The sequence below is a fragment of the Haematobia irritans genome, chromosome 2, assembly GCF_050003625.1.
Source record: "Haematobia irritans isolate KBUSLIRL chromosome 2, ASM5000362v1, whole genome shotgun sequence".
Taxonomy (NCBI): domain Eukaryota; kingdom Metazoa; phylum Arthropoda; class Insecta; order Diptera; family Muscidae; genus Haematobia; species Haematobia irritans.
In genome coordinates, this window is record NC_134398.1 from 116,551,423 (window position 1) to 116,564,578 (window position 13,156).

The 13,156-nt window shown below is 38.0% G+C and overlaps 1 protein-coding gene across 1 annotated transcript in view; it reads left to right on the forward strand.

Moving 5' to 3' along the window:
- Positions 1–13,156, forward strand: part of fred (friend of echinoid) — a 505,225-nt gene that overhangs the window by 318,313 nt on the left and 173,756 nt on the right. Inside the window, exons 5-6 of the mRNA XM_075294791.1 lie at positions 3,477–5,672; positions 9,990–10,499. Coding sequence (XP_075150906.1) covers positions 3,477–5,672; positions 9,990–10,499 — 2,706 coding nt within the window. The remainder of the gene's footprint in view (positions 1–3,476; positions 5,673–9,989; positions 10,500–13,156) is intronic.

The following is a 13,156-nucleotide window of genomic DNA, read 5'->3' on the forward strand; positions in this document are numbered from 1 at the left end:
GTTAATATACCCCCAACCTATGGTGGAGGGTATAAAAACTGTATCATTAAACTGAAAGAGGAATGTTATGGTGGAGGAATGGTTATCCGGTCGTCTTCCTTGTTGTAGGTGTCGATGAATACGAGCGGGCACCGAAAGCACGGTTTCCACTCGAGCCAAAAATAATCTTCCAAAATTTAAAGAAAATTTTGCCCAAAAACTACCAAAATATAAAATATTATTTTGCTGTGTTTGATCAAATTTTTGCGGTTAAAAAAGTCTCTTCAAAAGAAGTGTTTTATTATTTTATTTTAGAAGTTAATTTATTATTTTTTTCATCACTCCCAATAGCGACAATTTATTTGAGTGTGTAAATTATCCCATGAATTGAAAATGTGTAGAAATTTAAAATATTTTTAATTTGCACCAACAAGAGAAGGTTAGGTTAGATTATGTAGCAGGCTCACTTAGACTATTCAGTCCATTGTGAAACCACATTGGTGAACTTCTCTCTTAGCACTGAGTGCTGCCCGATTCCATGTTAAGCTCAATGACAAGGGACCTCCTTTTTATAGCCGAGTACGAACGGCGTTCCACATTGCAGTGAAACCACTTAGAGAAGCTTTGAAACCCTCAGAAATGTCACCAGCATTACTGAGGTGGTATAGTCCAATGCTGAAAATCTTTTTGGTGTTCGGTCGAAGCAGGAATCGAACCCACGACCTTGTGTATGCAAGGCGGGCATGCTCACCATTGCACCACGGTGGCTCCCTTCCAATAATATACCTACTGGATGGATTTTTCAATGTTGTTTCTCTATAAACGGTATTTTGTCCGTTTTTAACCCTTTCGACCCCGAATTTTTATAGGTATCGCTAAAAAATTTTTTTATACTCTTAATCATTTTTAAGTCATTTCAGAAGCGTCTAGCCAAAATTTCGGGTCGCCACGCCCATTCGTTTAGGCGGTAGATAATGTTGCCTGTGGACAACTTTGGACAATTGTGACTACAATGATAGACGTATTACGTTTTATTTGATTTTTTATGTTTTTTATTATTTTACAGTAAATATATACATAGATGCGCGCGTGAGTGGAATTTCAATCACGCTCAAACACATTCACAAAGAAATATTTGTACTCACGCACGCCATGTGGGTAGGAATTCACGGTCACGAAATGAAGTCACGAAATGAAAAGTCATACTCGCGCACGCTCACACATGAACAATTGCCTCGCGCTTTCGCACGATTCACGACAATTTTCGTAATTCATGACAAATCTCGTGAATCACGAATATTTTCGGAACACGACAATTTTTGTGGCTCAATAAAATTCTGGTAATTAACGAAATTTCTCGTGACACACGCTATTGAAATCTTAAACGTGATTAAATAAGTAAAGGTGATTAAAATCGGCGAGCTTGAATTTAATCCTGAACGTGAATTTGTTCTTGTTGGTGACTTTTTGTGTCTCTGTTTTGCCATGAGTGTGAATTTTATCGTGAACACGAATTTTATCGTTGACGTGAATTTTATCTTGAGCGTGAGTTGGATCGTGAAAGTAAATTTTTATCGGGAGCGTGATTTCGGAGAAATTTTACTCACTCACAATCACGAACACAATTTTATTTTTACTCACGCTCTCGCGCCACTTTCTTTAGTCCCGTCCAAGCACATTCACGAAGCCGTGAATGAAATTTAAACGAAATCACACGTGACTCACGAACATGATTTGTTTTTGTTTTTTGTTTTTAACCCATGTCAATTTAACTGGCGGTGTAAAAAAACCAAAGTATTATAAAGCGCCAATATTCGTGCTAATCGACTAGTATGTTGCGAAGAAGTGGCTTCCTCCCTTTTTACGATTCCTTACAAATTCCCCACTGCACTGCACATATGTTTTCCACATCATCGCCGCATTTCTCCTCACTGGGACATCCCAATCGAAGTTCAAAATTTTTTCAAAATCATTGTTTTTCACACCCAAAGTTTCCCACAGGCAACTTTTCAATTTTAAAAATTTCTCATCTGTTGTTTTTTTGCAATTCTAAGATTTAACTTCCAGAAATATTTTATTTGACATGTACTACAACAGATTTAGTAAAAACTTTCAACATTTTAGTGGTAATTTTTGAAAAAAGGCACATGTATAAACACCTCTTTTTAAATTCGTTAATATTTTTTTCTTGAGTCACGTGCGTATTAATGAAACAATTTTTGCTAATTGACAACCAAATTAGCTGATTTTTTATTCAACTTGAAGAAAACACTTGTAGCTTTCGATACCGTTACAGTTTTATGAACAAGAACAAAAACAACGCTGACAGTGAGTCTCAAAACACAAAAAGTTGCCCACAGGCAACTTTAGGGTCGAAAGGGTTAATAAAACCAAAATTTCAATTTATTAAAAATAATTATTTTCACTTGCAAAAAGACAGGTCTTGTAATAGTTATTTTTTTTTTTAATATTCTTACTGTTTAATGCTAACTATGCTGATATCCTTATTGGCTCTAGAAAATACTCTTGAAATCCGTAAGTTAAAAATTAATATGAACGATAGAATTTGATAATATTTTTCTTATATTTTGTATAACTTTGCAATTTCAGATGCTTATAAGAAAAATCCGCCCAACAAAAGTTAGCCAAAATCGATGAAATTGGACAACAATTCAATGAATATAGCAACTTATGCCACATATATCTTTCATATAGATAGAAAACATGGAAATTTAAATTAATTAGTTTAGTCCTAATAACATAGAATATTACTCTTTTGAAGAAGCAATTACCAACTACCTACAAGTAACTGCATCCAACGTACGAATAAAAATATTTCCTTTATTGTATAACATAAGCCATAGTTTTGTGTAATATAATAATAACTTTTTGAAATAAAATACTGGTGGTTATAAAAAATTGACTTGTATGAAAAACCTATTTTTCTAACAGTGTATGAATGTTTTGTTTTTTTTTTTTTATTATATATGACCTGTAATTTTCCAATTGATAATTGTTGATAAAAACGAGCTTGATTTCAATAAATGTTGGCCTTTAGTTTTTTTCCATCACGAATAAATTTATCTCTGGATGCAATCAAAATCACAATGCTTTTGTAAGATTGTAAACAATAAAATGAGCTGTCACTGGAATAAATCTATTAGCTGCCAGACAAATGGTTTAGAAATTATATCAACCTGTAATTGGTTGAACTAGATCTCAGCCACCCTGTATATTCGAAGTAATTCCAAATCTTATTGGGTAATACATATATGTATATAGGAGCTATATCTTAATTCAAGTCGATACACTTGATAATGATATAAAAACGTTTCATAAATGTGGGTATTTTGGACAAATCTAGCCACATATATATCCTAAATCTGATATGATATGGATGATATATTCCGTTTTACTCTTCACTTAAATTTAAATATTAAAGTAACATGTTTTTGTAAAAACATTGATTGATTTGTTTATATAATTCTTATTTGCAGATTACCCTCGTGTCGAAGTTGGCCCCCAAAATCCCTTACGTGTTGAACGAGATCATGTTGCCAAATTGGATTGCCGGGTCGATGCCAAACCAATGGTTTCCAATGTCCGTTGGACACGAAATGGCCAGTATGTCAGCACAACACCAACGCACACAATTTACCGTGTCAGTCGCCATCATGCCGGCAAATACACTTGCACCGCTGACAATGGGCTAGGCAAAACAGGTGAAAAGGATCTCATCTTGGATGTTCTGTATCCACCCATTGTGGTCATTGAAACGAAAACCCATGAGGCTGAAGAGGGTGAAACGGTAGTGGTGCGATGCAATGTCACCGCAAATCCACCACCAGTTACTATCGAATGGCTCAAGGAAGGGGCACCGGATTTTCGCTTCACAGGCGAACAGCTGACTCTGGTATCTGTGAGAGCTGAACATGCGGGCAACTACATCTGCCGAGCGGTGAATCAAATGCAACCTTATGGCACCAAACGAGTTGAGGGAGTGGGCAATTCCACAGTAGCTTTGCTGGTGCGCCACCGTCCTGGCCAGGCCTACATCACACCCAACAAGCCGGTGGTGCATGTGGGAAACGGTGTTACCCTGAGTTGTTCGGCTAGTCCGCCGGGTTGGCCTGTGCCACAATATCGCTGGTTCCGCGACATTGAAGGTGAATTCAGCAATACCCAAAAGATATTGGCCCAAGGTCCGCAGTATTCCATACCTAAGGCTCATTTGGGTAGTGAGGGTAGATATCACTGTCATGCTGTCAATGAATTGGGCATAGGTCAAATGGCCACCATTACTCTGGAGGTTCACCAACCTCCTCAATTCATAGCAAAGTTGCAGCAACATATGACCCGTCGTGTTGGTGATGTCGATTATGCTGTGACGTGTAGCGCTAAGGCGAAGCCTGTGCCCATTATCCGATGGATCAAGGATGGAACGGAGATATTGGCCGGCCGTAAGATGTTCGATATACGAACAACCCCAACGGAAACGTCCAACGGAGTTGTTACAGTGCAAAGCATTCTCAAATTTAGAGGCAAAGGTCGGCCAAATGGTAATCAATTGGTACCTTCAGATCGAGGCCTATACACGTGCCTCTATGAGAATGAGGTAAACTCGGCGAACTCCAGCATGCACCTGCGCATAGAACATGAACCTATAGTCCTGCATCAGTACAACAAAGTTGCCTATGATGTTCGTGAATCGGCCGAGGTTCAGTGCAAGGTCCAGGCTTATCCCAAGCCAGAGTTTCAGTGGCAATTTGGCAACAATCCGTCACCTCTGACTATGTCTTCTGATGGCCACTATGAGATAAGCACAAGAGTTGACAACAACGACATCTATACCTCGATTTTGAGAATTAACCATCTTTCGCATTCCGATTATGGGGATTATTCATGCCGAGCTGTGAATCCGCTGGATACCATACGCACACAGATACGTCTTCAGCCCAAGGGTCCTCCAGAGAGGCCTACATCACTCAAGGTTTTGGAAACGTCGCATAATTTCGTTGTTATCAGCTGGATACCGGGATTCAATGGCGGCATGATGAGTACTAAATTCCTAGTGACTTATCGCCGTGTACCCACACCCAAGGAGCAATTGCTCTCCGATTGCACGGTTGCCCACACCTATATTTCTCCAAGTGGAATGGGATCTCCAGAATGGTTAGAGTTTGACTGTTTCCGTGATAATCCCTGCAAAGTTTTTCCACTGGATCAACACCAGAGTTATGTATTCAAGATTTATGCCCTCAATGCCAAAGGAAGTTCTGGATACTCTAATGAGGTACAGGCCACCACAAAAGTGAGCAAAATACCACCACCACTGCATGTCACCTATGATCCCAATTCACATGTGGTAGGAATTAACATTGCCGCCACCTGCTTGTCTCTCATTGCAATTGTTGAATCGTTGGTGAATCGTGAGTCGCCCATGGCCACATGGGAAATAGTTGACACCGTTGCATTATTGCCATCGGGCAATGAGGCCACCTTCAGGGAGACCACAATTAATCACATTGCCCAAAGAGCACATTACACAATATCGGGACATCGGACATCTGTAGGACATGCCGAGGATATGACTCTAGCTTTGGCAGAAAATAAGCAAGCAAGTCCGGCGGTGCGTGTGAAATTGTGTTTGCACTCCAACCACGACCATTGTGGCGAATATGCGAATGCTGAAAGTAAGTATGGAGGAATGATGCTATTTCTAAGCAGAAGTTGGGGGCGTGGAAGGGGACTATGTTAATGCCCTTTGGAAGACAAATGAATGGAGGACTTGTTTGATGATGACACTGATTGAACTGAGATTTTGTCACTAATGAGTTTCCCGGGGCATACAGCAGTCATGCATAAAATTGAACAAAGGTTGACTTTTAAAAGTTTCTTATGGTACATCAGTAGCGATTTATATTTTATATTGTTTTTTTTTATACCCTCCACCATAGGATGGGGGTATATTAACTTTGTCATTCCGTTTGTAACACATCGAAATATTGCTCTAAGACCCCATAAAGTATATATATTCTGGGTCGTGGTGAAATTCTGAGTCGATCTAAGCATGTCCGTCCGTCCGTCCGTCTGTCCGTCTGTCCGGCTGTCCGTCCGTCTGTGGAAATCACGCTAACTTCCGAACGAAAGTAGCTATCGACTTGAAACTTGGCACAAGTAGTTGTTATTGATGTAGGTCGGATGGTATTGAAAATGGGCCATATCGGCCCACGTTTACGTATAGCCCCCATATAAACCGATCCCCAAATTTGGCTTGCGGAGCCTTCCGGAGCAGCAAAATTCATCCGATCCGGTTGAAATTTGGTACGTGGTCTAAGTATACGGTCTCTAACAACCATGCAAAAATTGGTCCATATCGGTCCATAATTATATATAGCCCCCATATAAACCGATCCCCAGATTTGACCTCCGGAGCCTCTTGGATGGGCAAAATTCATCCGATCCGGTTGAAATTTGGTACCTGATTTTAGTATACGGTCTCTAACAACCATGCAAAAATTGGTCCATATAGGTCCATAAATATATATAGCTCCCATATAAACCGATCCCCAGATTTGACCTCCGGAGCCTCTTGGAGGAGCAAACTTCGTCCTACCCGATTGAAATTTGGTACGTGGTGTTAGTATATGGTCTCTAACAACCATGCAAAAACTGGTCCATATCGGTCCATAATTATATATAGCTCCCATATAAACCGATCCCCAGATTTGACCTCCGGAGCCTCTTGGAGGGGCAAAATTCATCCGATCCGTTTGAAATTGGGTACCTGATGTTAGTATACGGTCTCTAACAAGCATGCAAAAATTGGTCCATATCGGTCCATAATTATATATAGCTCCCATATAAACCGATCCCCAGATTTGAACTCTGGAGCCTCTTGGATGAGCAAAATTCATCCGATCCAATTGAAATTTAGTACGTGGTGTTAGTATATGGTCTCTAACAACCATGCAAAAATTGGTCCATATCGGTCCATAATTATATATAGCTCCCATATAAACCGATCCCCAGATTTGACCTCCGGAGCCTCTTGGAGGAGCAAAAGTCATCCGATGCGGTTGAAATTTGGTACATTTCGTTAGTATATGGCCTCTAACACCCATGTAAAAATTGTCAAATTTTATTACTAAAGAAAGTTTTGTCAAAATTTCATTTCTATAGAAAGTTTTGTAAAAAGTTTATTTCTATAGCAATTTTTGTCAACATTTTATTTCCATAGAAAATTTTGTAAAAATTTTATTTCTATAGAAAATTTTGTAAAAAAATTATTTCTATAGAAAATTTTGTCAACATTTTACTTCCATAGAAAATTTTGTCAACATTTTATTTCTATAGAAAATTTTGTCAAGTTTTTATTTCTATAGAAAATTTTGTCAAAATTTTATTTCTATAGAAAATTTTGTCAAACTGAAACGTATATAACGTATTTAATCGGCCTTTTTTTTGTTTAATATATACCCCTTATGGACTAACTTACAATTTAGAAGACAGTGTTAAAAAGTTTTACGATACCTTGTCATCGGCAAGTGTTATCGCAACCCAAGTAATTCGATTGTGGATGACAGCCTTTAGTAGAAGTTCCTACGCAATCCATGGTGGAGGGTACATAAGATTCGGCCTGGCCGAACTTACGGCCGTATATACTTGTTATATATATATAACATATACAGAAAAATTTATTTTCTGTAGAAATATAAAAATTTGAGAATTCAATATATCGTTTAAATAATTTAACTAAGGGCGTTTTCGCTTTTTCCTTCATTGCATTTTCACCCAAATGATAGTGTCATTCCAAATTACAAAGTTTTCATAAAACTGAAGAAGGTTAGGGGTTTCACAACGCCAAAAGGGAGTTCCCCTCCCCCCGTCAAAAAAGAAAAAAAATAAACGTTTTTGTCTAGAACCTTCCAAAAAAAGTAAAAAAAATGGGCAACTTTTCTTCAAGTTTAATAATGTTGGGCCTGGGGAATTTTTTTTTTCGCCCAACATTCAAGAAAATCCTTAAAATACGAATGTCAATTTTACTTAGCATAGGGGACGAATTTCTCTAATATAAATACTTTTTTCCTTGTCCAAAAATCGATAAACTTTTCAATGAGGTCATATCGTCCTTAGAATTAAGTGATTCGACTTAAAAATGGGTATCATAACATGAAAGAAAACAATTTTCGGCTAAGGTCACCTTAACTTTAAAAATTCAGAAATATTCTTTAAAATGAAGGAAATTGTCTACAAATTTGCTGTCTTTTTGCACCTTGACAACAAATCACTGTATTGATTTGTTGTCAAAAATAGGACATGTTTTTCAACACTTTATTTTAAAGACGTTTTTACTTGAAACATAGCATAATTACTACTTGAAGTCGAGTCTGAATTTGAAAATTAAAGTTGTCGTTAACACCTTTTGAAGGACTTTGATAGGATATGAAGCTGAAAAAACGAAAAATTAAAATTTGCTTCCAGGAATCAAGTACACAAAACCCAAATTTAAAACAGAATTGTGTTTTAAAAGTGTCCTTATATGAATTCTCCGCTTCTTTGGCTCGGAATCAATACCAAAACCTTTAGAGCAAAGACAAAATCCTTGGGATCCGGTCATGGTTTTTTCAGTACGGTAGCCCCCGTGATGCAGGGTCATGGGTTCAAACTCAGTTTCGACCAATGTAGCTCCAAACAAATTTGAAGGACTTGAGATGGTATCGAAAATGTAGATCTACAGAATAATTCAGAAAGCCCTGCCAGATTTTAGATTTTCCTTACTACCATACCTTACCCATGCTACATATGGGAGCCACCGTGGTGCAATGGTTAGCATGCCCGCCTTGCATACACAAGGTCGTGGGTTCGATTCCTGCTTCGACCAAACACCGAAAAGTTTTTCAGAGGTGGATTATCCCAACTCAGTGATGCTGGTGGCATTTCTGAGTGTTTCAAAGCTTCTATAAGTGGTTTCACTGCAATGTGGAACGCCGTTCTGACTCGGCTATAAAAAGGAGGTCCCTTGTCATTGAGCTTAAGATAGAATCGGACAGCTCTCAGTGATAAGAGAGAAGTTCACCACTATAGTATCACAATGGACTGAGTGGTCTAAGTGAGCCTGAAATATCAGGCTGCTACTATACCTAAACTAACCTAACTTTATCTAAACTCCTTAGAATTACAGAAAATTAGAGAAATTTGATTCAATTGTCAAAAAGTCCGGGAAGGGGGGTCCCCCTCTCAACAAGATACCAATAAATAAGGTACGCCATTTGCACTACATGATTATTGAATATTGTGTCCCAAATACATATGTTGTACACCGAAAAATATGGAAGCCCCCCATTAATCTGCATGTAGACCAATATATATATATATATATATATATATGAATGTAGACAAACCTGGTCAAAATTACGGTTTCGGTTGCATATAATAGAATATGGATCGATGTAAAGCAGATTTAGAATTGGTCTTTATGGATGTCAAATACTTGCGTATTTCTGTGGTTGCTCATAGTTTTGTTTTTCACTGTCTTTGCATCCAACGACTAGTAACAAACTGGGAATACAGTTATTAACTTGGAACATTCAGCGAAATTTGATGTTGAACTATGCCAACGTTTGTACCACCCCATTGCCTTATCATGCCTTGAGAGACTCAAAAGAAATTGGTTTAATTAGACTTTGCCAACTAAAAACTACAATCTCCACCCGTTTAAGAGACTTGGTTATTTCCATTTGCAAAACAAAGGCAATAGCGGATGTTTGTTTGAACTTTAGGACTGAACAAATGCAAAGTGCTGCGTCAAGTGACCTCGTTCACTTTAACTACAAGACCCATTTCCCCACTAAGGCTTTCTACGATATTGGAGTGTTACATTTCATTTGGAAACTAGTTTCCTCTGGCTTTGTGGGTGTATGGGAGAGGGGATTTGGGAGGGGGTTAGTTTTTCCAAATGTTACTCAAATGTATTTCAAACATTTCTCTATGTTGTTTTTGTTTTTCAGTTGGAAAGTCATATCTACCCGAGAAGTCAGCGATGACTACGTCTGCTATTGTGGCAATCGTAATAGCTTCAGTGGCATTCCTACTTTTTACAGCATTCACTATAATGCTATGCCGCTGCAGGCGTTCAACAACGGCTACAAAGAAGTCTACAAATACAACTGCCAAAGAATATGACCTAGATTCAGGACGGCCATCGATTGTGGCCCAAACCAGTGGCCAACAACAGCAACCACCACCACCACCTTACTATCCCACTGGCAGTTTAGATAGTAAAACTCTTGACTCACATGCCATGGAACTGACACTAACGGCCGTCCATGATCCCGACGACCAAATGCATCACCAGCAACAACAACAGCAGCAACAGCAAAACACGTCGGCAGCATCATCGTTGTATGGAACACAAAATGGATACGGTTATCACATGACAAGTGCCATTGGTGTTGAAGGGGACAGCTACCAAGTGATACCATCGTCCGGCCTACACACATTGACAGGCGGTCCAGAGTGTAAGTATCAAACAACAAAAGCACAGTGACACAATCATCTCCCAAATAATCTAATAGCTTTCCATCATCCCAACCATCCCTGCTCCCCCCATCCATCAACGATTTTCATTCTCTGTGGGGACTTTACTTTGTAAGTTGTAAATACAATGGTGTCCCCAATATTCGCTCTTCCGTTGTTCTTAGCATTTGTATATCCTTACTCACTACTCACTTCCAAGTGTCAAAATGATTCGAAGATTGGAACAAACATGTGCGTTTCATTGTCAAATGCATTGCTCAGCGATAAGATAAATGATATAAATAGAACTAATTGGATAACAATGGTTTGCAGATAAAATGATGTTGAAGTTAAGTTCAAGTTTCTGTTCGCGATCTTTGTGAGTACACTATTAGATCGTTGTAATGATACTGGTACCGTCTCCAAAGTCATATTTATGGTTCCACGTTCCACAACAAACGCCCCATAGTGGCAATCAAATAACTACATATCTAAGAATATTCTGAGGAGAAATGGGAATCATCACGAAAACATTTCAGTCATAGACCATGGTATACTCAACACCGTCACATAAAACACGTCTAAACCAGAAGGATTAAAAAGTCATATTCCACATCTCATCCACACAATGGTTGTCCAATCCGCCAGATGCCAATACGCTAATCTTTTATATTGTCATTTTAGAGAGTGTGGTAAGGAATAAGAAAGAAGAAAAGCCAATCGATATGGGTCGAAATACCGACGTCTCTCATGTAGTTTGAAACTCCTAATGTGCCGTATCAGATTTTTTTCATTCGTATCACTTTATGAGTCTAAACAATTTCTATGCACAAGAAGTAGAATGCGAAAAGTGAATGCGAAAAGTGTTGCCGATGGCACGTACACAGAAAAAATGTTTAATGTTTTGTATCAAGAATGAACTACCTCGTGCGAAAATTGAACTAAATTATACTCCACATTTTGAGATTTCCACAAAGCGTTGTTAAAACCAGGAAAATTTTATTTCCTGTTGTTTTATTAACTGCAGGGAGCCACCGTGGTGCAATGGTTAGCATGCCCGCCTTGCATACACAAGGTCGTGGGTTCGATTCCTGCTCCGACCGAACACCAAAAAGTTTTTCAGCGGTGGATTATCCCACCTCATTAATGCTGGTGACATTTCTGAGGGTTTCAAAGCTTCTCTAAGTGGTTTTCACTGCAATGTGGAACGCCGTTCGGACTCGGCTATAAAAAGGAGGTATCTTGTCATTGAGCTTAACATGGAATTCGGCAGCACTCAGTGATAAGAGAGAAGTTCACCAATGTGGTATCACAATGGACTGAATAGTTAATTACAAGCACATATTTTTTTGTTTTTCAATAAAAATAACTTAAAATTAGCGTCGGTTTAACTACGGACTTTTTTTCAGTGTGTCTTAAAACTTCTTAATTTTGTCATCTAAATTTTAAGCTAGTCCATGTGAAGTATACGTTAGCTAAAAAGGCAGATTAATTAAATAAGCAACTTTAGTTCTATATATAATTATGAACCATTATTGACCAAAATTTGCTCCTTCAAGTGTACCGAAAAAAATCCATAGTTAAACTAAGGCTAAATTTAACTTATTTTTATCACAAAAAAATTATTTGTTTGTAGTTAAATTTAATTTTTTGTTTTGTTCGTAATTTTCCACAGTCCAATGAAATTTTCCTTGTTTTAAGTGTGCCTCAAACATTTAATGAACTAAACGTGGGTATAAAGTTCAATATGACCTAAAGCAAAAGAAAATTTTCGTACGATTCCCAAAAATAGTAAGAAGGTTAAAATGGTCGATTTTCAAAGAAATTAGAAGTCGAAAGTCTATACTGGTAGGAAAAGTTTCGTTAATACGATGAATACCTACGTTGTATTACCGAAATTGTTCATTAAAATTCAGCCAACGCAAAGTGGTTCCAAATCGCTTTTTTGGAAATAATTCTGCAACCTTTGAACGTATAAAGATATCAACATAATTTCTATGTGTGAAAGCTGAAGTGTGTTCCTCTAAGTATGCAAATTTGTGGGTCCCTAGTGGGTCCACGGACTGACCTGTAGACGTTGAAAGTTGGTCACCTCGGGGGGATGAAATTTTGTTTTAGCTGTCAACTCCGCAATTTTAAACCGATTTCCATGATTTTTTCTTTGCTGGGTAGAACTTGTAAAGCTCTAGAAAAAAGTTTGTGTGCAAGATATAGGCCCCACAATTTAGTTTTTTGCAAAATTTTGACAAAGTGGGGTCAGTATTTTGAACCTAGAAATTCTTATTAGTAGTACAGTCAAGTATGCAAAATTTGGCGGAAATCGGTTCAGATTTAGATACTCCCACATATATCTACTGTCCGATATACAATTACATGGCCACCAGCAACTAAATTTTCACTCCGAGACCAGATTTACTTGAAACTTTGCACAGGTAGCATAATTAACATTCTATGTACGTATGCTTGGTTGAAATTGGTTCAGATTTAGATATAGCCCCCATATATATCTTACGCCCGATATGCACTTATATGGCTCTAGATGCCAGATTTTTTTCTGATTTGCTTCAAATTTAGCACAAGAAGTATATTTGATAGTATCGTTAAGTGTGCCGAGTTTGATTTAAATCGGTTCAGATTTAGGTATAGCCCCCATATAAAC